Source organism: Monocercomonoides exilis (assembly GCF_001643675.1).
Source record: "Monocercomonoides exilis strain PA203 chromosome Unknown scaffold53-602328, whole genome shotgun sequence".
NCBI lineage: Eukaryota > Preaxostyla > Oxymonadida > Polymastigidae > Monocercomonoides > Monocercomonoides exilis.
The window spans coordinates 301,078-314,211 of NW_027150598.1; the positions used below are offsets into that span (position 1 = coordinate 301,078).

The following is a 13,134-nucleotide window of genomic DNA, read 5'->3' on the forward strand; positions in this document are numbered from 1 at the left end:
TAATTTTTTTTCTGAAAATCACGCAAAACAAGAAAAAAACAATTCTCGAACAAAAATATTTGCAAGATAAATTATATGAAATGACACATGTTTAAATCCATTTTTGAAAATGTTTGAACTCTTCCTTTTTCTTTCTGGAATAAACAATTGCATAAGCAAGAAGAGACTGCGAACCTATTAAAACTAATACAGTTGTTATTCTTTTATTTCGTTTGTTCATTCGTTCTAATTTCTTTGCTTGTGAAATTGCTTCCTTGGTGTATTGCTGGAAGTCTTTGCTTGAGGTAGCAACATCTAAAAGGGCTGTTCTTCTGAGGTTCATTATCTTCATCGAAAGTCTTTCATTGAATCGATTAACAGTCATATCCATTCGAGTATTTGCCACTGTCTTGACATTCTGGAGGATTTTGTCCATCGCATCATTCGTTATCTTGTTTATGGCAGAGGTGAGATTAGAGATATAGGAGTCGGTCAGTAAAGACTCTGAAGGAACAATATTGCTTGGCTGCTGCTTTGGCAGATCAATGACTATCTTTTTCTTCAGCTCTTCTCCAGCGGCCTTGACAGCTTTATTAATTTCTGCGTTCAGCGATACAAATATTTTCTTGTCTAAATCTTCTTTCAATTGATCCATCATTGTTTGAACTTCTGTTTGTATCCTTTGGAAGTCCTGCACCTTCACAGCGTCGCTTGGTGGAGCTTGTTGGGCAGAAGATGCAGGAGAAGTGGAAATTGTCGGAATTGCATTGATCTTTGCTGTGAGAGCATCTGCTTGCGCTTCTAATTGCTGCAATGCGTGTGCCAGCTGCTGCAGCATAACTTCATTGTCTTGAGTGTCAATCACACGTTGCTGTTCCGCAAAGAGAAAAAAAAATGATATGAAAGCAAATGCATACAATTGAATGAATGGCAACAGAATGAAACAAAACACAATTTATTGTTTTTGTGTTTTCAAATTAAAAAAAATAAAATTAAAAAAAAAAAAAAATTCCAAATAAAAATTGCACACCACTCCAACTTGTTCTGAAGATGCTTCATGTTGCGTTTTCTGTGCCTTTTCCGCTTCCCTTTGCGCAAGCCATTGTCGCATTACAGCAGTGCTTGGAATATGATGCTTTGGCGGTGCAATATCAACAGAGCGAATACCATGATAATCAAAATAATTCCCCGTAGCAGCCGAGAACCCAAAGTAGTAATTAAGCGGCAAATCCACATCGGGAACAAGCATCACTGTGGACAGCTCACGCCCGTCAGGAAGAACGATATAGTCCTCCTGCCCTTCAATTCGCGAGTAAGGCTTAATCAGATCGTCTGCTTCTGAATGAAAGCCTCGGATGCGTGATGATGTTTGGACCCACAGCGCATTATTCTCATATACAACTCTGATGTGTACTGGCTGATCGTTCTCTGGGGAGCTGATGCGAAAGTCTGTCTGGGTTCCACCGATTTGTTGGGTGATCCCATCATGTGCATGATCATATTGCATTGTTCCATCATTTAGAATTGCCTTGGAAAAAGAAAGAAAATAAAATTATTAGCAAATACTTAAAACAAAGATTTGAGTATGAATGCTTTATACCAGAATATATGGATTATTTCTGATGAAATAAGATTAAATTGAGAGACAAAATTAGAAAAAACAAACCCTTTACGATCATTATCGTACGTGTCAAAAATTACAGCAAGACCTTTCCATTTATCTTCATTTCCGTATATATCTCCGATAGCGCGAGGCTTTTCTACGTACCAAAATGCCAGACCATCTTTGAAATTGAATGAAATTGTTGTATAAAAATATTAATTTATTACTTGAAAAAACTCAAGCAAACCTGCACCACCTCTAGATCCGCCTCCAATCTGCAAATGTATGTAAAAACCATTTGTATATTTATTTAAAAACAAAAGAAAAAAGGTTAATCAAACACTTATTTCAAAATTTGCTTCCCATTCTGGAAAGTGATTTTGATAGTGAGACCACATATTTCCTTTAGAGTCCTTTTCTGGTGGAGTAAGTCTTATCATTTTTTCGGTCACAATCGTTTGCCCATCATAAGACCATCCATCCAGTCCGTCATCCAAATTCATTAGAAAAGGAGGCTTTGCGAAGAAAGGATTACTTGAATCAGAATTAATGAGTTTCGAGAGGGCTATCAAATACAAAAACAGCATTGTGAAGGAAATAAAAAATAAAAAAGGTGATTTGATTATTAAATAATGGTTTGTTTTTCTGATTGATAGTCAAAAAACATCGTTTTTAATGAACAAACATAAAAAACAATTTTATTTTTACATTCATTTTAACGATCTTTATCATTTTGAAAAAGAACTTTTTCAAAGTGCAACAGATTGAAACTGACGATGTAATTTTCATTATGTGTGCCCTGGAATTCTTACCTTTTCAGCACAAACTGATTTTTAGACTGGTGGAGTATTCTTCCTTCACTTCCTCCTCCTCCTCCTCCTCCTCCTCCTCCTCGTGAAACTATTATTGCACAGAAATTATCTTCTTCTTCTTCTTCTTTATCTTCTTCCTCTTCCTTCTTCCAAAAAACAAACAACTCCTCAGAATTCTTCTCTTTTTTTTTTCTTCTTCTTATTCTCCAACTGTATTCTCTTCTGCCCTTATCATGACTTCAAGTTCTTTAAATTCTAATCCTGTTTCAATTCTTCAAACATTTCTTCAAATATCTCGTCAAATCCTTCTTTCTCTTCTTCTTCCTCCTCGTCCTCCTCTTCTATCATCTTCTTCCTCTTCTTCTTCCTCATCTTCCTCTTCTCATAATTCGCTTTCGTCTCATGTTTTGCCAAAGCAGTTCAATTTGTCGCTTTCTGAGTGTTCCAAAGCAGAAATTTGCGATTGCAACAAGGAGAAAAGCAATTTTGTGGATGAAACAAAAGAAAAAATGAATAAATAAATAAATAAATAAATAAATAAATAAATAAATAAATAAATAAATAAATAAATAAATAAATAAATAAATAAATAAATAAATAAAGAGGAGGAATTATTGAAGATAGGAGATAATAATGCTGAGGATTTGGCAGCTGAATCAAAGAGGATTGAATCAGTTTGAAAAGGATGCGAAAAAGAAAATATGATGTGAAAAATTGTCTGAAAATGACAATAGAAACAAAAAACATCAGCTTTTTCTGATTATTTAATTGCGATATTAATGCTCAAGAATAATAGTCTTTTTCCGCTTTCCATTTAAAAAAGGTGTTTGTTTTTTCATAAAAATGGAATTTTCAGTATATATCATTCGATATCCTTATTTATCGTGGTTGAAGAATGCAATGGTGCATTTTGAAGAATTTGTTCATTTTGTGAAAAAATGTTGACAAAAAGAACATTTATTCATCAAAAATAATTTTTAATTTTTTGTGTGTGTTTCTTTGATGAGCTGTTTTCAATTTTGTTTTGTTATTATGTATTTTGAATTTCTTTTTTCTCAAAAATTCACATTCAAAATAAAGACGATTTCTCAACAACCAAGTTGGATTTTATCATGTGGATAATCGATTAATATTTGTTGAAAAAAAACAAAAGGAAAAGAAAGAAAGAAAGAAAGAGAAAATTCATTTTTGATTTCGGAATGACTGAAAGAATAATATTTCTGTTCAACTCTGTCGTTTTTTATTTTTTCACTTTCTATGATCATTTTGAATATCAGCAAATCATAAAAAAGGAAAAGAAAAGAAAGAAAAGAAACAAAACAGACACAGAAGCTGAAGCAGCGATGATCATTTTATGGCATTATAATAAACCGGAAGGGGGAATATTGACAGCAGAAAGAAAACACAAAAAAGGAAAATAAAAATTACGTGAGGAAATCAAATGCAAATAGAAATTCCAATTTGAGTCGGAATTGATTGCTGAAAGATGGCAGATTGACATGATGTTTGAGAAGTTGAATTTATTATCTGACCCCTCTATGTTTGACAGACAACGTTGAAGATGAACGGAAAGCATCAAAACTCAACGGTTGATTGCAGCAACACGAAGAATTTTCAGAGTATTGCTCAAAAAGGAAGATATTCTCTTCATTCCAAAGAAACTGAAATTTGATTGAATTTTTTTCTTTCCTCCAAAATCCCATTTTCCCTTTTATATGCTGAGAAATAACCTTGCTGGAGTGTATCTCATGGAAAAGCCGTCTTCCTCCTTCTTTTCCAAATCTCAGTTCAACTGAAACGAAAATGGACTTGAATGAGCAAATCTGATAACAATATCCAATCAAATGAATATATTTTCTTTTGATGTTTAACTCTCACCAAACTTAAAAAACTCCATCTTTTCTGTCAGAGCTGACCTTCATTGTTTTTCTTCATTGCACAAGATTATTTTGCAATTGATGCATTTGACCTTGATCTTCTGTCATTCTTCAAGCATGCTCTCCATATTCAAGAACTTTTCTTTTCTTTTCTTTTCTATTCTTTTCTTTTCTTTTCTTTTCTTTTCTTTTCTTTTCTTTTCTTTTCTTTTCTTTTCTTTTCTTTTCTTTTCTTTTTTATCATTTCACATTTCAATAATAATTTTTAAGCTTTTTTCCTCCCCAAAAATATTCTATTATTTCTCACTTCATTTTTACGAAGTGTTAAAAAAAAAGATAGAGAGTTTAAGTAGCTTGCATTTTCTTCTTTTCTTCTTCAAAGAACTTCTTCAAATAATTTGTCTCTAAAGAAGTTTTATGAGTCAAAAGCTGACATATTATTTCTTATTTATCAACTTAAAAAGTCTCTTCTTTGCTCCTTTGAGTGGTTTCATGTTCCATTTGCTTTTTCCCTTGTTTCACTTTAACATTTGATTTTGGATTTCAGAAGAAGAGAAGTGAAAAGTCAGTGAACTGAAAAAAAAAATTACTAAAAATTGTTGATATTATATCGTGAATATTGTTGTGATGCTGCATCCAAAGAAAAGTTTCGAAGAGTTCTTCAAAATACAGTGAGATTTACAGGAATTACAAAGAAAATGAAACATCACAAACAAATATTCGAAAAATAAGATGGGTTGATTGTTGTGATGGTGATTGATGTTGTGAAAGTGAAAGTGAAAGTGAGCGAGGACGTGAGTGTGAGTGAAATCGAAGCATAATCAGAAGTTGATAACGAGAAGACTGAATGAAATGAATGAAGAATCCTCAATTTGTGCTGATCATGCTTCGTATTCATCCAAAAGTGTTGCTTCATAATGAAATGTTTTATTCTCTTCTCTTTCTCTTTCTCTTTCTCTTTCTCTTTCTCTTCTTATTTTCTTTCCTTTGCTCATTTGCTTCAATCTGCCTCTTCTGAAATCTCTGTATCCATTCTTTTCCATTTCGTTTCATTCCACTTTTGCCTTTTTCTGAGACTTCAACAAAAGGAATGAAATCAGGAAGAACATTTTCTTTACAGCTGCACAAAATAGTCTTCTATTTCAAAATCCAAAATATTTTCTTCAAGCATCTCATTAAAATTGAACACCAGCAATCCGCTAATGCAATCTTCGTATCCTTCTTCTTCCATCTTGTCAAATATCTTCCTTTTCACCTCTTTCTTGTGCGCTTCTCCCTTTTCATCCTTCATCTTTTCTCTCAACCTTTCACATATCCCTTCAAAAAAATCAATATACGCTTCTGCACACTCTTCTCTCAATGTAGGCAGCTGGATTTCCTCCAAAAACACATCAACCACTCCAATTTTCAACAAATCGTCGACATTCGCTGATTCATTTTCCTCCATATTTCTCAAGGAATAGATACACCAGGAGCTAATATCTCTGAAATTATCCTGGGCTGCTCGAAGCACATGAGCAATGCTGTCAACAAGCCCAGAATACTCTCCATTCCACAACTGACAGTATTCCAAATAAGATCCCAATTTAAAAATCCATCTCATCAACGTATGTTCTTCTTTCGCTTTTATTTTTCTCTCTTCATTCGAATTTTCCTTTTTCTTCCAATTCACACATTTCATCAATTCCTCCAATTCTCTTCTTGCTTCTCTCACAAAATGCAGCTCATTCACAATTACATCTTCCAAACTTCCAACTCTTGCATGACGCAGTTTAATAGCAATAAAACTTTTGTTAGTTATATCTTCATAAAATCGGTTGATTAAAAACTGCCAAGCTGATTGATATGCAAGACGAGTCAGATTGTGGTGTTCCTGGTGATATTGGACAATCTCTTCGATCTCATGCAAGAACTGTCCTTTTTCAAATTTCCACTAAAAAATAAACAAAGAGAAATTATTTATGTTTGAAAAATATATAGAAATTCTCACACTTCAGAGTCTTTTATATAGCTCAAAGCCATCAAAGCCATTTCCACTTCTTTTTGAGTTATCTCATCTTTCTCTTTCTTCAAAGCAATTTTCAGAAGACGGGGCACACAAACGACAAGTAATTTCTTAGGCATTGAAAACGCATACAACATTACATAGCATACGCAAAGATCGCCTAAAAGATTCTCTTTCTTTCCTCCTATCTTCTTATCTTCTTTAAAAATTATCCTTTGAATTCTTTTGCTCAGTAAAGATTCGTCAAAAATGTCATTCGACACTCCATTAAGCACTTTGCTGTATCCAATGTGCTTCAACAGCAAAATGGCATTTTCCATTGAAAGTTTCTTTTCTTCAATTATTTTGTCGATTTCGTCGTACAGTTCTTCTGTAAAAACATATTCAATCTCTTTTTCACTCATAACGTTCATTATTGTATCCATTTCAATGATTTTCTTTCTCTGTTCATTCCCATCGCAATCTTCCAGTTCATCAAGCAATTCTCCAAAAAAATAAAATAAAATAAAATTCAAAGCATTGAAAATTTTATCAACAGAAAAAATTAACAAACTTGTGAACTTTTCTGTGAGATCTGATTTGAATTCTTCTTCATCGCTTTCATCATAATCCTCTTCCCCTTCTTCATCTTCATAATAATCACCACTGAAATCACCTTCTTCATAATCTTCTTCCTCTTCCTTAACTTGATAAAATGGAATTGCTTTCTTCATTATATGTTCTTTACAAACATAAATTTACATTAAAATTACAAACAAGATTATAGACAAATACAAACATTTTTATTTATCAAACAAGTACTGCGAGAATAATTTCAATCAAGCGGATTAATTTGACAAATATTTGCTGTGGCAAGAAAATAACTCGGATAAAGTCTGCTCAATATGTTTTGCTCGGGAGATCAAGTAAATCCTTTTTTTCGTTAAAATGATCAATCCTATTATAAAATTTCAAGTTTTGGATATTGTTTGTGGATAAATTTCGAGGAAACGAACCCCGATTATTTTTTTGTAGTTTGGAGGTGAGGCCATTGTTTCCAATGAAAATTTTTATCAGGAAATGGAAAGGGCAAAACAGACTGTTTTTTGATGAAAAGCATAAGTCCTTTGCTGGAGATGATTCAGCCATTTCTGTGGGGGAGCAAGATATTTGGAGGTTTGCATATTTTGCACAAATCTTTTGATTTGAAGGTGTTTGTAAAATTGTTTCGATATTCTTCAGGCAAAAGCAATAAAAAATGCGATTATTAAAAATGAAAAATCAAACTTATCGAGTGAGCATAGCCGGAAAAAATACAAAATGGAAGAACTATGATTTGCAGACAAGCAGATTTGGGGGCCTCGAATTCTTCTCAAATCTACATGTTTGAAACAAACAAATTATTTGCTTAAAATATAACAGCTTTTCCAACAATGAAGCTGAAAACCATGACCAAACTTAAATCTCACATGAAATGATCATCATTGACACGATAATCTGAAAGAAGGAGAACAACGAAGATCTATTTATGCTGAAAGCAATGCTCAAAGAAAAAGGAGTGAAAAGCATTCACAGCGGAATTTATCATTTTTGAAGTTTACCAATGAAATATGATTTGTTTTTCTGTTCACTTAGCACAAAGCAGAAGAAAGGAGGAAATACTGAAATGGATTTATTGTTTCAGTCTGAGCAAGTTGATTTATGAAGCAAAAGAAAGGCAGGAGTTGAAGTTGAGAGAAACGAATCACAGCTCATGAAGTTTGTGGATTTCAGCTTCGCAAGTGCGCGACGGAACGCGAAGTCGCAGAATTGTTCATGGAGAATACGCACAGCAGCTGAAGCTATTGAGCATGCTTCATTCGATTTGGGGAAAAGGAGAAACGGGAAAAGGCAAAAATACTTCTTCAAAAGGTTATTTTTGAAGCCATCTTCGAATACACTCAGTTTTCTTCTGCTTTCTATGCAAAAAGAAATGGATTATGGATGAGATATGGAAAGAGTGCATTGCTAGGACTCTTCTTCTTCATTTTCTGATGCTATTTGATGAAAACTCTCATTTAAGATTTGTTTTCCAATTTTTCAAGATTAATTCCGCACAAGCAATATTTTCAGAAATTCAAAAAAAGGAAGTGTGATATCAAAATTCAATTTATCGAGCAAGTCCAACGAAATTAGAAAAATCTTTCGATTTGCATTCCCAAATTAAAATTGCTATCCATAATCAAAAATGAATATGGGACGAATTTTTTTTCGCCGAGAATAATCTAGAACTTCTACACCTTCTTATTTTGGGAGTGAGCGCTATAGGGTTATTATTTAACCCCAACCCATTTTTTTATTCTGACGCAAATTTTTGAAGTGAAAAATATAGAAAAATTTAAAAAAATTCATAAGATGAATCAATTCTTCGAATTATCTTTCTTTTTCCTGGTTTTCTTTGAATCTCTTCATTTTCCTCTTCGTTTGGGTCATCAAAAATAACGTCAGAGCGTTTTCTTTTGATTTTTTGTTTGAATTCAACCATTTCATCTTTTTCGTTTTCTATCACATGTTTCATATCTTTTTCATTCTCCTTTTCCTCATTTCTCCCTAAAAATCTTTCCCAATCGTCGAGAAGTTCTTTTTTGTAATTAACTTTCCAAAATAATCGAAACGGTTACGATGGGAAGGAAGAGGGTATTTTGATGATTCAGGTAGTTTGCGAAGAACCGGACCGAACGTGTTATGAAGGACTCCGCTTTGTTTAAAAGCATTTTTAATGACAGAAGGAGTGAAAGCGGAGTGAATTGCTTGAGGAAGCACGTCGACAAGTGCTTTTCTCGAAGCAGACGATGAAGTTGACGATGGAGCATCAAATGATGAAGAATGAGAAGTTTTGATAATCGCAAATACTCCTCAATCGAGTAGCTGAGACAAATGAGTATTGTGGGGGATGAATGATACGACATCTATGTTATTTTCTGAGGAGGTTTACCAAATTGTGGGATCACCGCGTGAAGGATGAGAGTCGATGAAAAAAAGGCATTTCTCTGTTTCCAGTGACATGCGCTTTCTCCTTTCAACGATGGAAGGGAGAAGAACTGTTTCTGTATATTTTTTGAAGTTTTTCTTGTCCATCCAGCCACTTTTGTTAGGCCAGATGTCCAGAGTCGGAGAGAGAAGAAGCTTAAGTTCGTCCGGTTGTTTTTCACTTGGCAAGAGAATGATGCAAGGCAATGAATAACCATCTGCAGCCGCGGCAGCAACAAGTGTTGCATTGTCCATTCTTTGTGCTTCTTAGCAATACCCACATCTTTGTCCAAATAGATGGATGACTTCGATATTGGCAGAAGAAGGAAAACGCAAAGATGACTCATCAACGTTAAATATAAATGAAGGTGTATGATGATTTTTTTCGTGCAAATCTGTAATCGTGTTATACCAAGGCTTCATCACACTCTTTCAGGAAACAGCCAGTCGATTTATGTCCAAACTTTTTGGTTTGCTCTTCGTCAACTCAGGATGCAGCATCAAAAACCCGGACGCCGCAGCATTTGAAACTGTAATATGTGGCTCGTTTTCTTCTTTTGTGTCGTTTATAACATTTTCCATCTAAAGAAAAAATGTTATTGTCACAATAAAAAACTTGAGCAAACCAATTCTCTTGTTTTCTTCATTGTTAAACTGCTCCCACAAATAGAATCAATTTTTTCACATCAAGATCGGTTTCTTCCTTCTCTATGCTGATTTCCTGTGGTCTCCCAGATTTTCCAACTTCCCTTTTAGCTCGCAACGCCCGAACTGCGTTTTTAATACTGCTTCGGCTGAATTGCTTAGAATTGATGGCGTCTGTAATCCTGACGACGCCACCATACACGATGTGTTCCATTCGTTCTAATTTATTCTTGTGCTTTCTGTAATGAAAAGATAACATGGCATGCTTTAATTTGTCTGCCCTGCTTTTCTTTTTTCTTCAACAAGGATTTTCATTATTTATTTTAAGGTTTTGATCTAATTTTCATTTTTTAAAAAAAATTGAATTTCAAAAAAAAGAATTTATTTTGAATTAACTAAGTGGCTTTACACCCCTTGAAACCAACCAATTTCTCGCGGAAGCTTGATGGAATGTTTTAAACCCCCCCCCCCCCATTAGAAATAGGCTTCATTAAAAAAAACATTTTAAAAATGCATTACAGATTCCTTTTATACAAAAAATCAAGTTATAATTTCAAAAAGTTGGATATGAAACTTTAGCAATAAAAAAAAGGTCAGAGTGAAAAAAAGGTGGTGGTTTAAAAATAACCCTTTCAAGGGCTCAGTCGTTCAAGTGAAGAACTAGCGGTGAATAGCAAAATAAGAATTAGGAATAAAAATAATCGGAATTAAAAATTTACAATTGATGTGCAAAAACAAAGTGCACAAGGTGATGTTGATTCGTTGCAATAAACAATTAAAAAATGAAAGAATTGGACAAATTTTGCCAAACATATCTCATTTCCAAAGGGTGGGAAGAGTTTCACTCGTGGTGGGAAAAGAGGTGTTGAAGTTTCAGATTGTTCTCGGCGAATTAAAATGCAAAGCCTTTTTATTCTTAAGAGCAATCGTTGAACTTCAACACCTCCTTATTTTGGGAGTGAAATAGTTGGGATTTCCTTCTTTCAAATTAAGCTCCGACTCCAATCATTGTATTCAGAATTGCAACTGCTCCTTCCTGATTTCTTTCCACAAGAATCTCTTCGTGATCAAGGTTTTCTTCTCCAGGTTCTTCAACCTTGTTGGGGAATATTGTCTCTCCTTCAGAGGCCTTTGGAAAATTCGAAGATGCAGTTTGCACAGGTTGAGCAGAATTATTTCTATCCTGCAAGCACAGTTGGCTTTGAAGTTTCCTGTTGACGCACGTTGACAACAAAGTATCTGCCATTCTTGAAGCTAAATTTGCTTTGAAGTATGAACGAGTTGGAGCGTGTGATGTTGGGGACATTCGTGCGTGTCTTGCAACCATTGCTTCAGGCACTCCTTTGGACAATAGTGCTGAAATAGCTGCATGCTTGAGAGTGTAAGGTCGATATTAACCTGGAATCCCAATCTGAGTCATTCCAAGGCGGGCCAACTTACGAATTCCTTCTGTCTTAAGCGGAGTGTGCTGTACCGTGTTGAGTAAAAATGTGTCTCTATTTTCATAAGCAGTCATAACTCTACACCAAAGTGATTTGACAGCTCTTCCTGGGCAAACCTTTTCGTCCGTGCTTTTCAAAATTGGAACCGTTATATATGAGGGCGAAAGAGCTGTCTTTAAATTCGTGAATAGGTGAATGGAATCCTCTTGTATAACCGATTGGCTCATGGATATTCTTTCCATCTTGCGGAAGCGGCATGCAGTGAAAATGATTAACAGGATTATGCATTTAACTGTCAGATCGAAGAACAATAATTACTCATTTGGAGGCATGCAATTGTTATAGTCAAATAGAATTGAAGGAGACCACATTGATGCGTGCGGTTTCTTTGGGATGTGAGATCGATGAAACGATCGGAATAATGTCTCTATCAGTGGGACTTGCCCCAGGTTTTCTCCGTAACTGATTCTTGTGAACAGCGAGACCGCGGATCTCGCTGTACAAAGACATGAATATGGAAAACCTTTATCTCTCAACTTTATGAAAATGTTAGCACAGATCTGGGACCAATCGCTGAATTCCTTCGGAAAGTCTCCATATCCCTCTTCCTCCAACGCCTGTGAGAAATGTGCAAAGCCGAACGTGAACGAAGACCAAGTTGTGGAAGCGACACTATTCCGAGACTCAAAGATAATTAGATCAGAAACATTGAACCTTTTTCGCCCGCGCGTTTACCATTCCTCCCCGATTTCCATCACCTATTTAGTCTCCCCGCAATGTAACCTCCTGGTGAGAGAAATGCTCGTGTTCTCATAGAGTTTGTTCCTGGTTGAAGAGAAGCTTGCGAATTCTTCCAATATACGAACTGTGTCATCATTCTTTTCAACAGAGGTGTCCAGATTTGATCTCTCCAGGCTGGTGTGAGAATAACTGCTCTAGCTCTCTCTCTCCAAATCTTTCTCAGACTCGGAAGGATAAGCGGAACGGGGGGATGCACTAGAGTCACTGCGTATTACAAACTTACGGTCAATCCGTCCTCTGCGAAAGGAATTCCTGGTCCAGACGAAATTTGTGATTTGTTGTTTCCCTAACTTGCAAATGCATCCTGCTCTATTTCGACATTCAACTGCTTCTGAACCTCCTCCATTCCATTCCGTGTGATCTGGTAGTCTCCTGATCTTTCTAGCCTTGATAAAGAATCTGCAACACTGTTCAAAACACCTGGAAGATGAATCACTTTCACGTTGATCCCCATCTGGAGAATTGCTCGTCTGATCTTTCTTACGATACAGATAAATTTTCTTCTTGCAGCCCAGCGGTTTATGTTAAAGACAACGCTTTAGCTGTCTAATCTTCGAAGAAGATTCTTCATCATGTCTATTTTGATATAGGGATCGAAATGGTTGAGAGAAAGGAGAACTGCCAATGTTTCCCTGAAATTTTAACTTTGCGAAATGAATCTTCGATTGTTTGGCTGATGATAATGGAAACATGTTCCGTTGACTTCAAGGATGGATTCACATTCCCGAGGAGCTGCATCTGTTGTTAATATTGCATCTGACATTGAGAAAATTTCCAAATCTCTTTTTTCCACCTTTTTTAAGCTTGATTCCCAGAATGAGATTTGTTTGAAAACTCCGTAATTATTTGCGAATTCTCCATCCCATCCATTTTCTCGAACAATTCTGTTTTGCAGAGCGTTCGATCTACTCATTTGAAGCCCTGCATCTTTGCACACAAATCGCACTGCGCTTATTGAACCGATGAATGAGGCATAGTCTCG

At 35.2% G+C, this 13,134-nt stretch overlaps 3 protein-coding genes across 3 annotated transcripts; all 3 read right to left on the bottom strand.

Moving 5' to 3' along the window:
* Window positions 1-48: 48 nt before the first annotated feature.
* Window positions 49-2,169, bottom strand: MONOS_2922 (putative mannose-binding endoplasmic reticulum-Golgi intermediate compartment lectin; the record flags this gene model as incomplete). Its single annotated transcript, XM_067872879.1, has 6 exons — window positions 49-850; window positions 1,010-1,507; window positions 1,580-1,598; window positions 1,646-1,763; window positions 1,830-1,857; window positions 1,924-2,169. The coding sequence occupies 6 exons, from the start codon at window positions 2,167-2,169 to the stop codon at window positions 92-94; spliced, it is 1,668 nt and encodes a 555-aa protein (XP_067720493.1). The 3' UTR covers window positions 49-91.
* Window positions 2,170-4,444: 2,275 nt separating this feature from the next.
* Window positions 4,445-6,989, bottom strand: MONOS_2923 (uncharacterized protein; the record flags this gene model as incomplete). Its single annotated transcript, XM_067872880.1, has 3 exons — window positions 4,445-6,204; window positions 6,264-6,739; window positions 6,830-6,989. The coding sequence occupies 3 exons, from the start codon at window positions 6,987-6,989 to the stop codon at window positions 5,386-5,388; spliced, it is 1,455 nt and encodes a 484-aa protein (XP_067720494.1). The 3' UTR covers window positions 4,445-5,385.
* Window positions 6,990-10,897: 3,908 nt separating this feature from the next.
* MONOS_2924 (uncharacterized protein) lies at window positions 10,898-11,425 on the bottom strand (the record flags this gene model as incomplete). The annotated part of the gene is made up of 2 exons (XM_067872881.1): window positions 10,898-11,250; window positions 11,308-11,425. 2 exons carry the CDS (start codon window positions 11,423-11,425, stop codon window positions 10,898-10,900), a joined length of 471 nt encoding a protein of 156 aa, XP_067720495.1.
* Window positions 11,426-13,134: the final 1,709 nt, after the last annotated feature.